This window comes from Coptis chinensis, chromosome 4 (assembly GCF_015680905.1).
Source record: "Coptis chinensis isolate HL-2020 chromosome 4, ASM1568090v1, whole genome shotgun sequence".
NCBI lineage: Eukaryota > Viridiplantae > Streptophyta > Magnoliopsida > Ranunculales > Ranunculaceae > Coptis > Coptis chinensis.
This window is the reverse complement of record NC_141459.1, coordinates 87,915,254-87,936,259: the sequence shown is the minus strand read 5'-3', so window position 1 is coordinate 87,936,259 and position 21,006 is coordinate 87,915,254. Positions and strand designations below refer to the sequence as shown.

Below are 21,006 nucleotides of genomic sequence, written 5' to 3'. Positions count from 1 at the left end.
CGCAAGCTACTCATATTTTAGATAATTTTGTTAAAACACAGGATAATTGTTATAATAGTGTGTTGAATTGTAATAGCTTATCACATATTGATTGCAACAATAATGTGTTCGCCTTATAATACTTGTTAGATAAAGGTTAATTGTTATTTTAGTGAATTGTAATCACACTCTCGTATATCGTGAGATTGTCTCTGTATGTTATTTTGATATTTAGTAAGTATTATATATCTATTTTTGCTCACTTGTATCTAGAATATGTTCGAATTCAAATTTATGCACAAAACAAATCAAATCAATATTGAAAACTTGTGATGGAGTTTGAACATATAGCTCTGAACCGTCAAGATCCAGACTCAAGAGCTACTTGGACACTTGATGAGCCAGCTCGAGCTGGACTCGAAAGACACACGTGCTAGATTTGACCCGCTCGATGACCAGCCCTATTTGTAGACCATTAAAAATCCAAACATATCAGCACGCCCAAATGCCCAATATAATGACGCTGTAAAATCTCAACAGATATCGCAATGGTATCCTCAAAATTTCAAAATATTAGTTTGTTGGCATTCTTGGGAGTGTGTACTGGAATCTATAGCCTAGTTAAAAATAGTGAAAATTGCTGGTCCGGAAAACATTTGATTTGCGGCCACTCTTCATTTAATTTTTAGGTCTTTCCTCAAAGCTCCACGTATTCATTTTTCATCTCTTTTATTCTCTCTGGTTTTTTTACGATGATTAATTGTTATGAAATGTTTTTTTTAAAGTAGAAAATGAGTGGCAATTTGGTAGATATCGGGAGTTTAGCTGAAGAAGATAAAACCAAATTCGTTGCCAACATCGAGCAGCGACAAATCAGTGACAGGTTTTGTGATGCACCCAACTCTCACTTATTTTATTTATTTCACTTATTCTAATCATTTGAGAAATCTGTTTCGTATAGAGATAGTCTTGATAGCCCAACCCTGTAAATGCTGAATTTGCACCCCGCACACTCAATAACACCTCTTTGAAGTCATGAATTATCGTATTGTTGTTGTTTTTTATCTCACATTCTATCTCTTATCAGTGCCCACGTTTAAGAGTTAGGAAAGAGGCGAAACAACCGTTGGGCTAATGGCTTATATGGCATGGACATTAGAGATGTACTTAGAGAAGAATATTTATCTGTTTCCTACTAGTTTTATTGCTGTACTTGAGCTTTAATTCTCAGTAACTTTTTCCAATTCTACATTTGTAAAAGTTTCACGAGCAGACCAACGTGTTGTTCTGTTCGCCACGAAAAACTAGGGAACGATGTTGTATAGAGAGCAAGCTTTGACATAGGAGAAGATGAAAGCTGTTTTAGGCATCAACTTTATAATTGTTGTAAAGATATGTATTCTTGTATTCTCTCTTTAAGCTAACGCTAAAAAGTCATACCAATGTTTTTCTCTGTGTGTCATGTTCTATTCCGCTTACTAGCATAAGTTTCAACCTGGGGTTCTTTGAAAGTGTCTAAAGTCAAGTGTAATGTCATGTGGAAGGGGTTGCCATGTCATACATAGATAAGTTCACATGTGGAAGGGGCTGCCATGTCATATCTAGATAAGTTAACATGTATCAAAGAAGATGGGAATACTAAAAGAAAAAATAGTTACATTTGATTTTGCGTGATTGGTGATGGTGAGTGGTGGCCTTAGTAGTGCTGATGGCACAGACTGCTAGTGGTGGTTGGACTGGAAATGTGTTGGCTTTGGTGGTCAAAGTGGTAGACTGGTGCTAGTGATCTGAAGGTGGTGTTGGCAGCTGTGGCAGTAGGGTTTATTCTTGATGTCAAAGCGTATCATTGGATGAGGCCAAGGAAAATCACCTTTTAGGACGCTAAATTTTCAAGATTTTGTATTTGTTTTGGATATCATTGTATTGAAAATTTGATGTATAAAGTGACTTTTGGTGGTCTTGGGTCTTTTCTCTTTGGTGACGCAAATAGTGTTCAACCCAATATATATCCTTATTCTAGCAAAGTAATTCTAAACCTGAGTGAGAGAAATTGCATTGTTCACATATATTAGATTGGTGTTCAATTTGAAGTGTTTTAGTAAGTTATATATTTATTGCGGATGCACTTCATTTCACCATTGATCTGCTAAGTTGTAAAGCTTTTGACGCTATTTTTGTTTCCTTCTTGTCCAAACTGCAGTCTAAGGATGTATAATTCCCTGGTGGAGAGTTGTTTCACTGAATGTGTGGACACCTTCCAACGTAAGTCACTTGACAAGCAAGAGGAGTCATGCATTCGTCAGTGTTGTCATAAGTTTTTGATGCACTCAATGCGAGTTAGCGTGAGATCTGGAGAGAACAAGCAAGGGACCGCACCTAATTTAAGTAGCTGAACGACATGAAGATCCTTAAATGAGCATAAGAGTTGGCTTTTATTCCAAATGATTTTGTTTTTGTTTCATTTCCAAAATCTGTTAGTTTTAGTCTGGTTTGTTTCATCCAGATTAACAGTATTTATCACCAGCACAACACTGCGGTAAGGTAACAGAGAAGTTTTTTTTTTTAGGTTTTAGACTTACTTGAAACATTCAGCTCTCTTTCATTCAATTGTTACAATTTTATTGGAATTGTACAAGTAGGAAAGTAAAAATTTCTTTGGAACCTTATTTACTGCAAGGGAAACTATTTCGCTACAAGTGTAACTGCATTTTCTTTGTTTACTCATTTTAATGAAAGTCGTCTTAGCAAATTGGGATTCGATTTTGTTTGTCTGTTACTTCCAGCTGTTTCTGTGCCTCTTTTAAATCTGAAAATAGTATAAATGAGAACCATTTGGTGTCAAAGCAATTTGCAAGTTGCAGGTTTTATTGTTGAGCCTGGACAGTGTCCGAACTCCGAAGCAGTACAGTGATTTGGTTGGATACTTCCTTCAAGTGACATGCGCAGACTTAAAAGCCAATTCGTAAAATTCCAGCATATAACCCATTTGCCAACATTACAAATCCGAAAATATCTCAATTTCTTAGATTTCAGCAGATGTGGCGATACATATGTTTATTTGGATTTTGGAGAGTGGTACTCCAGTTGTCTGAAATCTGTCACAAATACCAAAAAAAACGTTGTTTAAGAATGACGGGGCTATCTATGGTCATTCCCCACTCTTTAAGTGTGCACAATGCTAATAATAAGCGCAGTGGTTTCATAAAAAAGGAGAACCTACAAATCAAAAGCATGAGAGCTGTAGTTCAACGAGTAGCCTCTGCCAGTGTCGAGGTTAGTTAGTATTCATCACTTTTTGCCATGCCACCTCATCTTTATTAGTTTTCGTTATTGTCAGTCGTATACCCATTTGCTGTAGGTGGAAGGGCGTATGGTGTCAGAAATAGGCCCGGGTCTGTTAGTTCTCGTTGGTCTTCATGAATCTGATGTGGAATCTGACGCTGATTACATGTAACTCGGTTGTTTTTGGGACCCACCCCTCTCATTATAATTACTATTTTTGTTTTCTAAAATATTATTATTTATTTTTGACAGATGTAGGAAAGTATTGAACATGAGGTTGTTCTCTAATGATAAGACTGGCAAAGCATGGGATCAAAATGTAAGTCTCTCAATGCACCCACCCATTGGTTGTATGTTGCACTGAGTTCTTAGTTTCTTATTCACTTTGCAGGTTATGCAGAGAGATTATGGAGTTTTATTGGGTAATTCAATTGATTAGTGCTCCCTTTTTTGGAGAGTACAAACAAATAAATAAATAAATAAAAATAGTTGAATAATGATACTAATAATGGTACCGTGGTGTTGGTTTCTCCAGTGAGTCAATTCACATTGTTTGGAGTTCTAAAGGGTAATAAGCCAGATTTTCATGTCGCTATGCCGCCTCAGAAAGCAAAGCCTTTCTATGAGTCATTAGTTGAAAAGTTCCGCCAATCCTATAATCCAGATTCGATAAAAGGTACGATCAATCAGAAATATCTTTCATGCATTCCGTTCTCCATGTTTGTTTCCATACGTCTTTCACTTCTCTGTAGTTTTTGAAACTTTCACTGTTTATCTTTCTACTGAGTTAGTCCGAGTAAAATATAAAATGTTAGTCTGAGTAGAGCCATAGAGGGTTCACTTTTAGAATCAGATACTTGAGCTGAATATGTATATAGTTTACTGAACTTCGTTTTATCGCTTTATTGTGATAGCAACCCAAATTTTTGTTTGGGTTTGACAGTGAAACAAGTCATGCATAATTTCTCAAGGATGTATGTCCCCGTAGTTGTTGTGCTCTTTTCCAACTTGTCTTCGTAAAAACAGACATACTGCATTTCTGAAACGATTCAGATTTCAGAATACTCAGTTTCTAAATAAAAGAGTGAAGTTCTTCTAGTACCACTAAATTGAATATAGTCTCTAGTATTATATATTCAGACTAACCTTTCTTGATCACATTTCAATGAGGAGTTCAGAACAAGTGTCTTTGTGATGAATTTGCATGTTACAATGGTTCACATGCATTCCTTAGGAACTACAAATAATTCCAGTACAGAAGCACATGTAGTTACAAATAATTTCAAGTGAAGAGGGGGTAGGAGGGTTATTGGGATAAGAGGGAGAAAAGGGATGAGACTAAGGTCAGTAAATATTAAAGATGACTTCCTTTGTCATTAAAGAAGAACAAAAGACAAGAGAAGTTAGTTGTGGAAGTGAGTGCAAGGGTTAACGGTGCAACTTAAGCAAGGATGTGTAGTTGGTGATTCGGACAAGATGTAGATATGTTGTAGGAGTTATATAGGGGAATGGTTGAAAGGAAAGCATCCGCCCCGACAAGGACAGCCATCATGCATTCCTGAGATCATAGCTGACAAACCAGAGGTTAGCAAAGCAAGACAAAACAGTGTGCAGAGAAGGTCTTCTGCTACTGTGGGGGAGGAAAGATCGCAATGATTAGATTCTTTCTTTCTTTTTTAATACACTTATTATTGCTACCTTTATATATGATTTTTTATTTTGATGTTCATTTTATACTTGTTTTGTGATCGGGTTTGAAATATTAATTAAAAAAATGAGTTTTGTTTTTGTATGCTTGGCTGTCGGGGTTGGCTCACCCTCACTCAATTTCCTAGCTCCGCCACTGGTATCCGCCATACCCAATCCTGCAATGGAACAACAAACTTCATGCTTGCCTTTGGGTAATGCCTTCGTCATCATGTCGGATCCATTTTTATCGGTGTGTACCTTTTCAAGTAGCAACTTCTTTTCTTCAAGTACATCTCAGATCCAATGATATCTCACCTTGATATGTTTTGACTTGGAATGGAAGCTTGGATTTTTGCTAAGGTGGATGGCGTTTTAAGTGTCACAATATACGACATACTACTCCTTTGTTTCACGCCAAGTTCTTTAAAGAACTTCTTCATCCACAACATTTCCTTGCAACTCTCCGTAACAACAATATACTCTGCTTCTGTAGTCGATAGAGCCACACTTTTGCAGTTTAGATTGCCATGACACAGCTCTCCCTGCATATGTAAACAAATACTCTGAAGTAGACTTCATAGAGTCCACATCACCTGCCATATCCGCATCGGTGTAGCCTTTTAACACAGGCTTTTCACTTCCAAAACATATGCAAGTGCTAGAGGATCCTTTGAGATACCTTAGGATTCACTTCACTGCTGCCCAATGTTCTTTCCCGGGATTGGAAAGAAATCGGCTCACTACACCAACTGCGTAGGCGACATCTGGCTGGTCATGTGCATACCATGGTGTACATCAAGCTACCTACGGCTGATGCATATGGAACTTTCTCATTTTCTTCCTTCTCTTTGATGCTTGAAGGGCATTGATCACGACTCAACTTGAAGTGACTAGCAAGTGGACAGCTAACTGGTTTAGCCTCGTCCATATTAAACATTTTGAGTACTTTCTCAATGTACCGCTCTTGTGATAGCCACAACTTCCCAAATTTTCTTTCACGGGAGATATGCATACCAAGGATTTGTTGAGCTGGACCCAAATCCTTCATGGCAAATTACTTGCTTAATTCTTTCTTCAACCTTGTAATCTTGTTAGCATCTTGTCCAACAATTAACATATCATCGACATATAATAAAAGAATGATAAAATCACCACCATAAATTTTTTGGACAAAGGCACAATGATCTGAGGTTGTTCTTTTCTACCCGTGCTCCACCATGAATGATTCAAACTTTTTATACCATTGCCATGGTGCTTGCTTCAGCCCATATAAACTTTTCCTTAGCTTACAAACCAATTTCTCCTTACCTTTGACTTCAAATCCTCTTGGCTGCTCCATGTACACATCTTCTTTAAGATCACTATGTAGGAACGCCGTTTTAACATCTAGTTGTTCAATTTCTAGGTTCAAGCTTGCTGCCAATCCCAATACAACTCGAATTGAAGTTATCTTCACCACCGGTGAGAATATCTCATCAAAATCTACACCCTTTTTTTGGCCAAAACCTTTCACGACTAGTCTTGCCTTGTACCTTGGTCGCGAGCTTTTCTCTTCTGATTTTATCTTGTAAATCCATCTGTTCCGGAGTACTTTCTTTCCTTTGGGCATCTCAACCAGATCATAAGTGTTGTTCCCATGCATGGAATCCATTTCTTCTTGCATAGCTTTCAGCCACTCCGTCTTGTGCACATCGCTAATAGTTTCTTCATAAAATTCAGGCTCACCTCCTTCCGTGAGCATGACATACTCATTTGGAGGATATCTTTTTGATGGTTGTGGGCTTGTTGCCCTCTAATTGATTGTCTCACCTCAATTGGCGGTTCTTGAGGTGGTTGCACTTCTTGTTCGGCATTAGCAATTCAACTTGCTGCTCCACTTCTTGCTCATTATCACTTGTATCATGATTTTCTGGTTCATGTCTTTGGACAGCTCCAACACCATCATTTCCTTCTACCACAGGAGGAATAAGTGGATCCAAGTCAATGAGATCATTGACAAAGGGTTCAAGCTTCTCGAGCTTCTCAAAATTCTCAATAGTTTGGCCTTCAAGAAAGACCACATCTCAGCTCCTTATCACCTTCTTTCTAGCTGGATCCCATAGCATGTACCCGAACTTCTCATCGCCATATCCCAAGAAAATGCATTGTATTGCTTTTTCATCGCGTTTTAACCTTTCATCTTTAGGAATATGCACGAATGCCCTGCAGCCGAACACCTTTAGATGTTCATAGTGAACATCCTTGCCGCTCCATACTTTTTATGGCACTTCTCCATTCAAAGGTGCCGATGGCGATAAGTTAATCAAATAACACGTCGTACGCATTGCTTCCCCCTAATAGCTTCTTGGCAACTTTGGGTGTGAGAGCATACACCTAATTCTTTCGACAATAGTCCGGTTCATCCTTTCCGCAACACCATTGTGTGGTGGAGTCTTGGGAACAGACAGCTCATGCCGAATACCATGACTTTTACAATATTCATCGAATGGCCCAATATACTGTCCGTCATTGTTGGTGCGGATACACTTTAATGAATTTCCCATTTCTCTTTCCACCATGCTATGGAAAGTTTTAAATATATCAAGCACCTGATTTTTAGTCTTCAAGGCATATGCCCACACTTTTCTAGAAGCATCATCTATGAAAGTGACGAAATAAGAAGCACCACCAAGCGTTTTGACTTTCATAGGGCCACAAACATCAGAGTAAACTAGCTCCAACACATTAGATTTTCTTGTAGCGGGCTTCTTATGAAAGGAGACTCTATGTTGCTTACCAACTAAACAGTGTGTGCAACTACTTAAATGCGCACCTTTCATGCTAGGCAAGACTTGCCTTTTGGCGAGGATTTGCAGCCCCTTCTTGCTCATGTGACCAAGTCTTTTATGCCATAGTTCAGTGGAGAACTTCTCAATTGCATTTAGCGAACCCTTGCATAGCTTTGCTTGTGTCTTGTATAGAGTGCAGCATCTCTTTCCTCATGACACAACACAAGATCCCTTGGTGAGTTTCCATTCACCTCTACCAAATTGATTAATATAGCCTTCCTCATCTAGCTTTCCTGCTGAAATTAGATTCAAGCGAAGATCTAGTACATGTCGTACATCTTTGAGAACTAATGTGCAACCAACACTAGTCTCAATACACACATGCCCAATTCCGACAATTTTAGAAACGCCATTGTTCCCCATTCGCACTACACCAAAATCACTGGACTTATAAGAAGTGAAGAACTCCTTACGAGGTGTAGCATGGTAAAATGCACCAGTATCAATCACCCAATTTTTATCATGGCATGTGACACTTAGACATTCATCTTCACAATTAGAGAACAATATGATGTCCTCTCCATCCGATGCAACCGCCGTAACATCCTTCTCATGCTTATGACTTCTTTTTTCTTTTATTTGTTCCTTCTTCATGTAATGACCCGTCTTGCCACAATGGTAGCAGTTGACTTCATTCCATGGCCTTAATTTAGATCTGCCCCTTGACCTTTCATGATAGTGAGATTTTCTACTTTGGCTTCTCCCCCGACTTTCTGTAATGAGTGCCTCTGAATGAGATGAACTTGCACTACTTCTCCTTATTTCTTCATTTAATAAGCTGCTTGTTGCTTGGCTCATTGTAATAACTCCATCTGGACTAGAGTTACTTAGAGACACAAATAAGGTCTCCCAACTCTCCGGCAGAGCGCTAAGTAGCAACAATGCTTGCAATTCATCTTCTAACACCATCTTCATGGAGGATGGCTGGTTCACAATACTTTGCATCTCGTTTAGATGCTCGGTCATTGTCGTGCCATCTTTATAATTCAAATTCACAAGCTTCCTAATAAAGAAAGCTTTGTTTCCAGCAGTCTTTCTCTCATACAGCTCTTCTAATTTCTTCCAAAGCGAGTCTGCCGAAGTCTCCATTGAGACATGATGAAATACACTATCATCTCTCCATTGGTAAATAAAGCCAATTGCTTTGCGGTTTAATTTCTTCCAATCGGCGTCACTTGTCGTTTCGGGTTTTCGCCTCTCATTTTCAATGGGTGCTGCAAGACCCTTGCAGTACAATATGTCCTCCATTTTTGCTTTCCAAATTGTGCAGTTTGCCCCATTCAAACTCACCATACGGGTTGTGGTTGTTTCCATGATTTGTACAAGATAAAATATAGAAATAGAACCTCGCTCTGATACCACTGTTGGGTAACAATACCCTAAACAACTACTTTGCACAAACACAGAACACAACAACACAACAATAACTCAGCGCAGAAACAACACAGAGACACAATTACTCTAATAAGAGAACTTCCAATATCAAGAGATATATGGGATTTCAACGTTTCAATTAAATGGGGATACACTACAACACAATATTCATTACCCAAACAAGTAGAGTAGATTACAATGAAAACTAATGAAAAATGGAGACAAGAAAATTGATCTTTGTATTTGCGGATAAATCATCACAAATATTGAGCTACTGAGTGAGTGAAGAACACTTGAATGAGAAACTCTTGACTTGTTCAATAGCTGCTCATCTCCTTCCTATTTATAGTTCGCCAAACCGCCATTGAAGAGTTCTCCAGAAGAATTGGGAGCCATTGCAAGAAGAGGAAGAAGAAGAATAGTCCGAACAATTCCAGACTTTTCTTTTTTGTTGACAAAGGTTTCTATGGTGTAAAAAAGTCTAGACTGCCCCTAATAAATGGTTTAATAACAGTTGGGTCCTCGTAAAGAGGGACGCCCAACAACATGTACATTTAAAACTTCTTTTAGGTCTCTTATGGCCAATGCACTCTGAGACCAAATTATACATGCATGTGTTGAGTTACTTCAGCAGCCGTAATATCAACCAAACAAAAGAAAAAGTTAAGCAACCTAACTGTTAATTATACAAGTTTGTTTCTGCTGTACTTTTCTGATTTGCTCATTATATCCAATCATATTGAAAAGAGTGGCAGGTCTTGATTTTTATTATTTGGTGCTTCAAAATTATAGTTGATAACTCTTTATTTATGTGTTACATTACTTGCAGATGGTGTATTCGGGGCGATGATGAAGGTAAGGACCTAAAAAGATAATAAAATAAGTTTCTGTTCAGAGAGTAACAACGGACTAATTTTTTTATTTTATTGTGGATGCTCAAGGTTAACTTGGTTAACGATGGCCCGGTAACAATGCAGCTTGATTCATCACAACCATCTAAGTGAGTACATCACCAGCGATAAAATCAGGGGTTTGTTATTTGATTAATTAGAGGTTGTAAGGTTAGTACTCTATCTGTCAACCATTCAACCATTTTAACCTAAACATGTTCAGGAACAAAAGCGATTTACCAGTTTGTGAACCAGAGTTATGACGTCTGGCTTGAAAGAGAATGTTACACCATTTTATCTATCAATCTGAATCAATGATTTGGTAATACCTTTTGTAATTAATATGAGGTCGATTCATTTCAGTTGACATTTTCAACTTGGATTGGGGATCATATTAGAGCGGTTTTTCCTTTTACTGGATCATAGGCACTTATTTTTTATTTTTATTTGTAATTAACCAACACCTCCTAGTCCTAGTAAGGAAGCTGCAAACCTTTCTTTCACACTTTCCGGAAATTATTCTTATTCCCCTTAATCTCTACTTCTCCTTCTGTCTTTGTTGTTGCTAGCTCATTACTTATCTTAGTTATTGGTATAGAAGTTGGAAAATGATAGTGTCCAGCTTCGTTGACACAAAGCAAAGATAAGTAAAGTGTGAAAGATGACAAGTAGATATTTTGCTTATTCTGCTTTTTAAGTCTGCGCAAATCTGTAAGTTTTTTCTGGTTATAATTCCAACTAAACAGAGGGTGATTGAGGTGCTTGGCAGGTGTTACACCACCAAAGTTCCTTCTGAAATGATAGCAAATGAGGACAAGTCTTTGCAGTTTTAAAATAACAGCAAAGTCGTAAGTCTCAACTGAATTCGATCCTTTGGTAGTATATTACTATATCAGTGATGGAAGTCATGTAACGACCTACCTAACCCTTGATCTGCTCCTGTTCATTCTGCCTTCAATAATGATACAGTGACATATTAATTTGACCTACTTAACCGACCTGCTAATAATAGCCATTGACACACGTGTCCGTGTGTATTTCAATGCAAACTAACATTATCCAAATAGTGAGTCGCACAAACAAGTCTTAGTGAAGGCTTGATAAGCGGTACTATAGAGTCAAATATGAGGCGACAAACATGACCAAGCAACTTAAAACATATATTGGATATTTGGATTTAGATAATGAGCTTATGATACGCGGAATACATATAGTAATTTTGTTGATTTTCATGGCAACACGCCATGCAATCTGAAATTTCTATTTCACAGTATTTTTAGACAGTGCAAATGCCAGTTTTACCAATAGTCCTTTCGAAGTCTGAACTCCATTCGGAATTTTGAATGAAAACAGAAATGGATGTGATGATAGTCCAACTGTCCAAGTACATTATTGAAAGAAGGCAGTCTGAAAACCTAGTCATTCTAGGATCCTAATACGCTGCACTGTTTGCAGTATTAAGAAGAAATCAACAAATGGCAGTTTCTGTGGTAATTTTAAATACAAGTTTGATTTTCTCTTGGAAACAATCGTGTGACAATTTTAATGAGAAACTGCATAGTTCTTGTATTTGGTTTAGCAATAAAGAAAAGGGTTTGATTTTATCAACTGCCAATGTCTACAACTTTAAATTTGTTACTTCGCTGGGTTTCGTCTTAAAAAACGTGGGCGACCATTTTTCTGTGAGAAACTTCCAGTGGAGGTGGAAAAACAGTTTCTAAAGAGATGATAATACAAAAAATTGCCTGGTCATTAGAGAAGGTGGAGCAGAAATTTTCCTGAGAAAAATCTTCTGCCTAAAACAATGGACAGGGTCGAAATATTCTCAGTTTGGCATACTACTATACTAGTGGGCTGATTGACATGGCCAGTGCTCTCTGGTAGCGTCTATTGCGACAATGCTTGGGGTGGGTAATCTGGTTTACGAATTTAAGCTAATTGCAATATTAACATAACAGAAAAGATGTCAACCAAAATCCAAAAAGCTTTACTGTTGCTGAGCCGGAGAGGACAAAATTCTTTCTAAATATTGACATACAACTAATAATTATCATAATATAATACAGATGCCATGATTTCTAGCTGCATGTAGGGTGGTAGTGCTCTTTTTACAAATCCAGACAACATTCATTGCATTATACAACGTTCTTGAGCGCCCCCGTGCTATACTTCCAAAATTTGGCACAAATTCTCTGCAGGCAAAGATAAGGTTAAGGCTTAGGCGAATAAAAGTATAAAACTAAATATGTGTTGAGGATCCTTACGAATAACTTAGAACCAGTGGTGATTTTCAACACTTTATGATTTCATCGAGACAATAGCAGTTGCAGTAAATATCGCTTCTTTTCCTAGACACATTAGCTCCATATGCCTACAGCAATAATACATGAAATTGGTAACAGCACAGATAACTGGCCTTATAAAAGTAGTAAGATTAAGTTTGTAATTCTATTAAGAACCATATGTGCAATTTTCAAAAGTACAAAAAAGGAAAAGAAAGAAAAGATCCAAATGAACTTAGTGATTATGTTTCAGTTGGAAAGACATGGTTTCCAGTTCTACTTGATAGACCACTTAACAAAGCATTATGTATCTGTATAAAAAATAAATGTAGTAAAGATAACTTGGCTGCTCTTAAGCTTTGCCCTGGTTTTCTAGTAGAAGAGAATGATCATTTGAACAATTTGTTACAAAATGACAGAGCAAGGTAAGAAAATGTAGAAAATCAAAAGACTATACAACCAATTTAAGTGTACAATAATTAGAACATGAAACCATTCGTTAGACTTACTTATCTGCTTTTCGAAGATTATCAAAAGCGGCAATTATATCTTTGCAAGTTTGGAGAACAGAGCTGCCTCTAACATTTTCAGATGAATCAGCTACATGGTCAATATGATGTTGTAGCTTTAAATAGGCCTAACAGAGAACAGTAGCAACAAAAATGTTGAACAAATACGAGTAAAGAATAAAAAGAAAGTTGATCAATTACCTGTAAGTAAAGAATAAAAACTGCAGAGTAGATTTAAAATACCTGTAAGTATGTCTATCACTACTAAAAGAGCAATTGTCTAATTGCTTGTGAATGACAAATAAACCATGTTATCTAAGTTATATGACGCAGCAATACAGCTGATACAGAGAGGATATCTAATCTACACAAAAGAATTGAAGTATTTAACTCTATGGAACCGTTTTGAAGTATTCAGTTTGCTACTATGCAGAACATGATAGTCAAGACATCTTTACATTTTTCTTGTTTCTCTTGAGCAGCATCATAGCAAAGTGTTGACAGGAATTATTTTGAGCCATTCCATTCCATCCCAAAGCGATAATTTTATGGAAGTCATAGCCATCAACCTGTACAGCACATGTTAAGTTATAGGTTGCTTGATCTGGCTCTGCATGGTTTGGTTGCTTGGCCATGTCAAAATGTTGACTGATGGTAAACTTACAAGATCATGGGCTGGGAAGCTAAAAAGAGCAAATCGGTACTTTCATTCCGGTATTAGATATGCACATCTTTCCATTTCTTAGCAAGTATGCGGGTTCTAGTCATTTGTTCTCTAAAGTGCAATATTTCCTATTTCTGTCCCTCACTGTTCAGTCACTCGTTCTGTTCATCACTTCATCTCCAGATCTTGAACTCTGCTACCACTTGTTAGAGGATTAAGTTTCAAGACCCAGAATGCTTCTCTAAGCTCATATATTGTTCTTGGTACAATTACTCTTAGATTTTATTACTCAAAAAGCAAATCACCTTAGCTGTATTGTACAGGTGGCAACATTATGGATATTTAGGATATCTTCTATTCAGCAGTCCTAACAACACAAGTTATACATTTTCCCCACTGAAATGGCAATGTATATACTCTACAGCACAAGTTATTCATTGAAAGTGTGCTCGACTTGGTACTTTCCAGTTTCCAATTTAGACACAAAGTGCAGCAGATGGTCCCTGAGTTGTTTCTATACCTCTTAACGCCTTCTTTATCCAAGAACACCTTGGTCTCTGAGATAATGTGGTTTGCTCAGCGCCTAATCACCACATTACCTGAATCTTGGCATGTTTGCTAAGAGTGCTCAGTGTTGTCCACCTATTGAGCTACACATACCAGTTGATTGTTGTGTTGACCACTAAAAGCTCTGGGGCTAAAAGCCTCAGAATATGGCCTCTAGGTACGTGAAGAACACAAATCAAGTAAAAGACACTTTTTCCTTTTTTTTATCCATGAAAGTTAATTCATTAGAATAAACAAAAAAGATTACATTAATACTTAAGTAGTTAGCCAGCAGCTAATTAAACAAGACCAAGACCCCCACCTAAACCCCTAATACAGTCATCCCACCAGGGAAGACCACACCACCCCACGCGACCCCATCAAAGGTAAGGAAAAAAGAACATTAAATACAATAAATACAGAGACCCCCAAAGGCCATCCAAGTTAACAGCACCAGTACCCTATCATACCACCCGCCAACAGTTTTATCACCATGCAATCCAAATTAAAGATATTAGGTATTAGCTTTGTACGGTTAATATATTGAAGAACATGTAGAGTCAACTTAGCTAAAGGACTAAAGAAGCAACAACTTATTACCTGAAAAGCATGTGCTAGAAGCAGTTGGGCTACGTCTGCGCTGATCTTTTTGATAATGGCTTTGGTGCTTGTTTCACTTGAAAAGGACCTCAAGACATCAGTCAGTGTTGCATCCTCTGTGGACTCGCTTGATCTTCGAGTGCGAATGGATGGCTACAAGGAAAATAAAGAGTTTAAGTTCAAAATACTCAAACTCAATATCTTGATCCATGGCTCATAAACTAAGCCAGGAATTATAATTTTTCCCATCAACTACCAGTTTAAAATATCACGAATGCTCAAAGTATGATGCAATACTTATGACATAACACAGCAATAAGCTGAAACTGCTGGTATTCTTAAACACTTGTGCATTGAATGAACTTTTATTTCCCTATAACTATAGCAATCAGGTTTTCGATTATTAGTTCTCTCAACACTCAAACCCACATCAATAATTGAAATCTACAAGCAATGAGATGAGAATCCTGAAATGTATCATCAAAGATGCCTAGGGTTCTTTCAAGCCACAAGTTCCGACTTCCGACACAACGCCTGCGATGGATCCTCCACATTACCCTACTGGTTAGGGATAAACTCAGGCTCCTCAACTTGATCATTGTTTTGCATCCATGAGGACTTACTATCAATTTCTGATTAATTAGATTAGTTTGCAATTCTTACAATATTTTGTACTTCAAAAACTGCAAGCTAATACATTGTAACCAAGGTTGTGAAAACAAAAAATAAGGCGCTCTTTCATGGTGATGACTGATGACTTACAGTATACCATTAACCAACCCATGACCATTTTAACAGTCATTTCTCAGGAAGTCAGGCGTCACAGTGGAAGAATTTATTAATTTTTTAGTATTACAATTGGCTCACCTTTTTTAAGTACTTCGAGAAAAATTGTAAGATTACTTCCAGTTTCCAGTTTGGATTAGAAAAAACCTGCAAAATCACAATTCAAAATTTAATTGAGAAGAGTTCCAATTGGAATGAGAAACCAACAGTCAAAATAACAAGTTACAAAATTCATATTCGAAACATTATAATGATATAGTACATCAACAGAATAAAATATCTTAGGCAATGCTCCACGTCATTCTAGAACCAACAATCAAGTACTTCTTCTAATGAAAGAGTGAGAGCAGTTCATATTCCATCTGTTATTTTGCCTTCCAATTTTTGTTTTATATCATAGAAGCAAAAAAAAAAAAAAAAAAAAAAAAGTTGAAATCAGTACTTTAAAATAGTTAAGTGTTTCAGCTATATAGTCTTGATTTTAGCTTCGGAAAGATACTTGACATAGCTACTTTGCAACGATCGGGCCAAACCATGTGTAAAAACATTCCACACTTAGACACCCAAGGCCCGGAGCCATCCTGAGTAAGGGTTTTCCCTAAAAGTACCTTGACACATGTATGAGGTAGATCATTACAACTTATCCAAATTCCGGGACAAATTCCGATCGGGACTAAACCCCATGGAATAATACAACTCCACCACTTCAGGAACAAATCATCCTCAGCTTTGATGAATTTTTAACGACCCATCCTTACCAGTTACGACTTGTTCGTAAGGTCTCTGTTTAGCCAGCCAAGGCCAAAGCCCCTCATGGGTGCGGTTTTCCTATCAAATATCGGACAACACCCTCATGGAACTTCATATGCCATTGACTAATAGCCTACATATCTAAGAAGAATTAAGAGGAATGACCAATCCCGAGGGCTACTGCAAAGTTCACTTGTTTGGGGATACACATGACATTTAAAGCTAGAATTGGCAACTGTGGCAATTTAGACACTAAAAACTCCAGACAATCAGAAAAATAATGCAAAAATATCCCATTACGATTTCTACTATTACCTGGAGAAAACTAGAAAAGAGTTCTTCATCGTATGTAAGTTCATCTAGAATGATTTCTAGAAGCGGGGTTCTGCACGAAGACCCAGTAAAACTCTGAAGTTAATTAATACTAATACAGGCAGCAAACATTAAAGAGAAAGAAAATATGCAAAATACCTCAAACCATCAGCTCTTGAAGTTTGACCTTGTAAATCTGCTTGCTTCTTTATAACATCAAGCTCCATAATCTACATAAGTAAAGATCAATTGTGAATTGTGGACTAACGGGTATTTCCATTTTTCTTTTGGATGAAGCTTACCTGGGAAAAGAACTGCTGAATAGCTACACAAGTTCCTTCTTTCAACCCAAAATAAAAAGTAAACACGATACCACAACTGCGGACTGTTTTTCCAGAGGACATTTTTTCATTCTCCAGATCATTCGAAGTAACACCAGCAAAATGATGACCTCCTCTAGATAAAATGGACATGCAATCTTTCATCAAGCCCTTATACATCCTTCGTGATGAAAGTGATACCAGAAGCACGTTGAGACTGGAGTCTCTGAGACAAGCCCAATCCTTGGTTTCTGTTACACAACAAATTAAGCACAGGTTCCTCTAGTATAAACATATTTCTAAGACTAACTTCATCTCATCAAGCGCGGCAAGCGTAGAGTAGCTTACCTTTGTATATGGTGTTACGAGATACAAAATCTGTTTGAAGAACATTTAGAAGATATTGGAACAGCATCATCTCCCCTATAAGCTGTAACACAGAAACAAAAAAAAGTTATACAAGATTCACCATTAGGTAATTAACATCAAATTTCAGCAGTCATGCAATTAAGAAATAAAAGAGTAAAAAACCAGTAGCTTGATTGACCAGTGACCATGCAATTAATAGACGCTTCTTCACATGCATCAGATAAACATCTCATGGAACTAAATGTAGGAGTTTAATTTGAAATAGACAGAAATGCAAAATGATCTCAGTAAGAACCAAAATTTGCTACTTGATGGCCAGAAGACAGCATTTGGTTCGGTCTTGTGATGGACTCTAACCATGAGGATAGAACAACAGAACTAGATACATGAGCAAATTTTAGGAATGTTTAGAGTATATTGAACAACAGGTTTGTTTTGGTCTACTTTTGGACATGCAGCTACTCTTTTCCAACTCGAATAATCAAAAGGGCACCAGGAGGAAAGTGTACTGACATCCACTTAGCCATTAGTGAAGAGCCTGATTTGATAATTCATAATTGCTTCTGAATTCTGAAAATAGCCCCTAATAGACTTTGCGGGAGAATTCTACTGGTTAAAAGAGCCGAACACCTGCAGAAGATTCCACAATACAGTGCTATGCTTATCCGTACAACAGGTAATGGAAACCAAGGGGCTGCAAAACCTATGTTGTAAGGGGCAAGGCCACCGAGGCGAGGAGTTGGACTTCCCAACTGGTGGTTTGCCAACACGTTTCACTACAAGCACAACTGTTTTGACAATATTGGCGCCTTTGGCACCTTGAGCACCTCGGGAGGACTGGTGCCTTCAAGGCGCCTTTGACAACAAAGATCAAAACCATTATGACTAACTTTGAGTTAACTGTACTTTTCCCCATCTAAGCCTTTTTTTTTTTGCTTTCTCGAATTTTGTGACCAAAAAGGCAAAAAGAATGGTAGAAAAATTTTAAGCACGGTTGTATACCAAATAGTCCACCTACAAGACATAATTGAATGCACCAACTTCATACGAAAACCAGCTTTTTCATAGGCCAGTCAAACAGTATAAGAAAGAAAAAAATGAAAGTAGTGAGAGAGAAAGTCACAGTACATTAGAACTCATAAAAGAAAATCAAGGATTTTTTCTAACAAAAGTATCCCCATCCCCCATAAATACGACTTCACTTCATTTACAACCCAGCTTGCTATATCAATGTCACTATTTGCCAAGTGAAGGAAAGGAAAAATTAAGAACCTATTATTGACGTACCCTAACAATAAAAAATTGCAAACTTCCTTTTCACATAGAATACCCCAGGTGAACATATTTCCTCATTTTATGTTTTACACTTATGGATAGTAGATTATAAGAATAAGAACACTCAAGTTTCAACCACTTGGCCATAATGTTATCCTTTAGCTCAGACGATATTTGACAGAGGAAGAAAAAAAATGAAAAATTGGTAATAAAAGAAAAAATCAAAGATCCCATAAATAAAGAAAATTATAGTTAAAATCCACTTTTGCGTCACCAAGTTCCGCAAAAGGAGGTGCTGAATAAATGTTAAAATGGGCTTCATGTATATAAAAGCAAAATGAAAGTTTGAATCTGATTCCAAATCATCACATCACATTGAAATTGTTTTAGTTTGTACTACTTCATTTTAACTAATAATAATAATAAAGGGAAAAAAAGGAGAACATAGTATCAACAGTTGAACAATCCAAATCTTTGTAAATAGTGGAATAGTGAAAAGGAAGTCAACAACTGAGTATTATTTTAATACAAGAATGTAACAGTGATGATTATTACCACTTTGGGAAGTACGGGACTTTTTAGACAGCACTTAGCTAATACGAGTGTATATATGATGAAATAAGTCAAATAACAGTCTAACCTTCATCGCTGGGACTTGGAAGTTAACTTCATTAACCTCTCGAGCGATGTTCTCAGTTAAATGGCAGAAACCCTAGAAAATTTTTACTTCCATTAGTAAAACTGCAGATAAAGGATTGTAACTGGATCCATTATGAAAATTCCAGTGTTATTTTTTATACTAATAATTCTAAGTTAATACTTTTACTGAATGCAAAACCACTTAAACTAGGTTTAGAGGAACAACTAACCAAGGAGTCAAGCGGATGATTCGAGTTTCTATAATTTCTGTCAGTCTCCCTGTAGGTTGCAATAACTGGGCCAAGAGCAAAAGGTGACCAAGCCTGCAAATGCAACATCCCACAGCATTGATTCAAAGGTCAAATGTCAAAGGTGAATACAACATAATGTTGATCATCATCATACACTCTTACCTCCTCCAGCACTACAAGTTCTCTACTACCACTCGACTCAGATGTGTTTGAGTGGGATATGTAAACTCGAGGGAAACGCTGCATTATGTAAAGGAGTATTAAACATCTGCTTGAACATCATGAACTTTAACACCTCATAATAATTACCTTGTCTAACTCGATAAGAAGCTGGTAGCTCGTCATAGTCAATTCCAGAGATGTGCTGTCCTTTAAAATATGGAAAATGGCCTCGAACATTTTGCTTCACGATAAAAAATTTAAATATATCACAAGTCAAGTGCAAAAGGAAAAACAAGCCAAATCATATTATTTTCACAACAATTACAACATCAAGAAAAATACAAATAAAAATCAGTTTGACCCTTACTTTTGCCAATATTCATTTTCATTCACAGTCAACAATGAAAAAATTGTATATAGAAAACATTTTCTACATAAAAATTGAATCTTTAATTAATAATTTACCTAGAAGGAGCACTTCCAGATTCAGAAACAAGTGAAGAAGCACGAACAGCTTCAAGAAAAGCTAGCCCTACATTTCAAACACTGTTATTAATCAGTAACACAAAGTTATAAATATCGAAAGAGAATAAAGAGAGAAGTAGTTTTACTATCGTCAAGAAGATCTTTAGAATCTTTGATTCCAGAAGAATCTAGAATTGCCATTGTGTTCTCCTCGATTCCATTATTTCTACTTGTCGTGTTTCTCTTCACTTCCATTTTTCTTTACTCCAACTTCCAAAAATGAGACTAACCCTATAACACTTGCTTTTTATTATGTGCTTTGTTTCCCGCCGAAAAAATTAACGCTTATTTGCATCGAGATGTGTGTACTCTGTTTATCTCGATGGAAATTAACGGTAGATGAGAAATTTTTTTAAAAAGGATAGAACAACTTCCGTTGCCGGGACTTGAACCCGGGTCTCTCGGGTGAGAGCCGAGTATCCTAACCAACTAGACTACAACGGAATTGTGATTGGATCAAGTTCCGGATGATTCTTGTTTACCATAACATTTGACATGTTTTCGTGAAAAGTATGAATGTTGGTGTATACATCTTTATATATATATATATTATAGCTCCACCCTCTTCAATTGAGGAAGCGTTTCTAGAGTGTCCACGTGTCATGGCTAATTAAGAAAAAGTATGAGATAAAATAGGAAACAAATATTTATTTTTATCCTTAGATATATATTATAGTTATATCTTCACCCATCTATTTTTTGGCAAAGACTCCAGTTTTTTCTAAACTCTATTATTAATTATAAAAAAGTATGATATAAATAAGGAAACAATCCCAAGAGTTTCACATAGTCTCTAACTTTTCCTAAATACTATAGTTAATTACGAAAAAACAATCTCATCTAGAGTTTCACAGTCTCTAACTTTTCCTAAACAATATAGCTAATTAAAAGGAAAAAAATTAGACAAAAAACTAAATTGCTAAAAACAATAGTTTCCACCGAATACGATTTTTTTAAAACCCTTTCGATTTGAT

General features: G+C 36.9%; 2 protein-coding genes, 1 long non-coding RNA gene and 1 other non-coding gene across 6 annotated transcripts; 2 read left to right on the top strand and 2 right to left on the bottom strand.

Annotated features, from left to right (window-relative positions):
• The first annotated feature begins 455 nt into the window (after positions 1 to 455).
• On the top strand, positions 456 to 1,428 carry LOC147505441 (uncharacterized). Its single transcript, XR_015193321.1, has 3 exons — positions 456 to 668; positions 768 to 862; positions 1,067 to 1,428. It is a non-coding gene; the product is annotated as an uncharacterized LOC147505441 (long non-coding RNA).
• A 944-nt stretch (positions 1,429 to 2,372) lies between these two features.
• Positions 2,373 to 10,581, top strand: LOC147505440 (D-Tyr-tRNA(Tyr) deacylase family protein). 2 transcript variants are annotated; one of them, XM_086557974.1, is made up of 8 exons: positions 2,373 to 3,252; positions 3,338 to 3,429; positions 3,514 to 3,580; positions 3,653 to 3,683; positions 3,797 to 3,937; positions 9,982 to 10,007; positions 10,094 to 10,152; positions 10,266 to 10,581. In XM_086557974.1, the coding sequence occupies exons 1-8, from the start codon at positions 3,016 to 3,018 to the stop codon at positions 10,303 to 10,305; spliced, it is 693 nt and encodes a 230-aa protein (XP_086414100.1). In that variant the 5' UTR covers positions 2,373 to 3,015; the 3' UTR covers positions 10,306 to 10,581. The 2 variants fall into 2 exon arrangements, with proteins under 2 accessions (XP_086414100.1, XP_086414101.1); XM_086557975.1 differs by having other exon boundaries at positions 10,094 to 10,581.
• Positions 10,582 to 12,008: 1,427 nt separating this feature from the next.
• SNI1 (negative regulator of systemic acquired resistance (SNI1)) lies at positions 12,009 to 20,529 on the bottom strand. Of its 2 annotated transcripts, XM_086557972.1 has the most exons (15): positions 20,119 to 20,529; positions 19,973 to 20,039; positions 19,655 to 19,748; positions 19,508 to 19,585; positions 19,325 to 19,417; positions 19,096 to 19,167; positions 17,160 to 17,241; positions 16,794 to 17,062; positions 16,651 to 16,721; positions 16,495 to 16,564; positions 15,511 to 15,576; positions 14,644 to 14,796; positions 12,834 to 12,961; positions 12,307 to 12,413; positions 12,009 to 12,234 (listed from the first exon to the last, which is right to left on the bottom strand). In XM_086557972.1, the coding sequence occupies exons 1-14, from the start codon at positions 20,225 to 20,227 to the stop codon at positions 12,341 to 12,343; spliced, it is 1,425 nt and encodes a 474-aa protein (XP_086414098.1). In that variant the 5' UTR covers positions 20,228 to 20,529; the 3' UTR covers positions 12,009 to 12,234; positions 12,307 to 12,340. The 2 variants fall into 2 exon arrangements, with proteins under 2 accessions (XP_086414098.1, XP_086414099.1); XM_086557973.1 differs by lacking the exons at positions 12,009 to 12,234; positions 12,307 to 12,413; positions 12,834 to 12,961 and adding an exon at positions 13,012 to 13,402 and having other exon boundaries at positions 20,119 to 20,435.
• Positions 20,404 to 20,476, bottom strand: TRNAE-CUC (transfer RNA glutamic acid (anticodon CUC)). Its single transcript has one exon. It is a non-coding gene; the product is annotated as a tRNA-Glu (tRNA).
• Positions 20,530 to 21,006: the final 477 nt, after the last annotated feature.

Bases quoted from the DNA above. Each gene is read 5' to 3' on its own strand.
- LOC147505440 (XM_086557974.1), top strand. From the start codon at position 3,016: ATGTGGCGATACATATGTTTATTTGGATTTTGGAGAGTGGTACTCCAG. The intron at 3,684-3,796 runs GTAATTCAATTG...TGGTTTCTCCAG, and splicing joins AGATTATGGAGTTTTATTGG to TGAGTCAATTCACATTGTTT. The intron at 3,938-9,981 runs GTACGATCAATC...CATTACTTGCAG, and splicing joins TAATCCAGATTCGATAAAAG to ATGGTGTATTCGGGGCGATG.
- SNI1 (XM_086557972.1), bottom strand. From the start codon at position 20,227: ATGGAAGTGAAGAGAAACACGACAAGTAGAAATAATGGAATCGAGGAG. The intron at 20,040-20,118 runs GTAAAACTACTT...TTTGAAATGTAG, and splicing joins TAAAGATCTTCTTGACGATA to GGCTAGCTTTTCTTGAAGCT. The intron at 16,565-16,650 runs GTATTTTGCATA...GTCTTCGTGCAG, and splicing joins TCAAGAGCTGATGGTTTGAG to AACCCCGCTTCTAGAAATCA.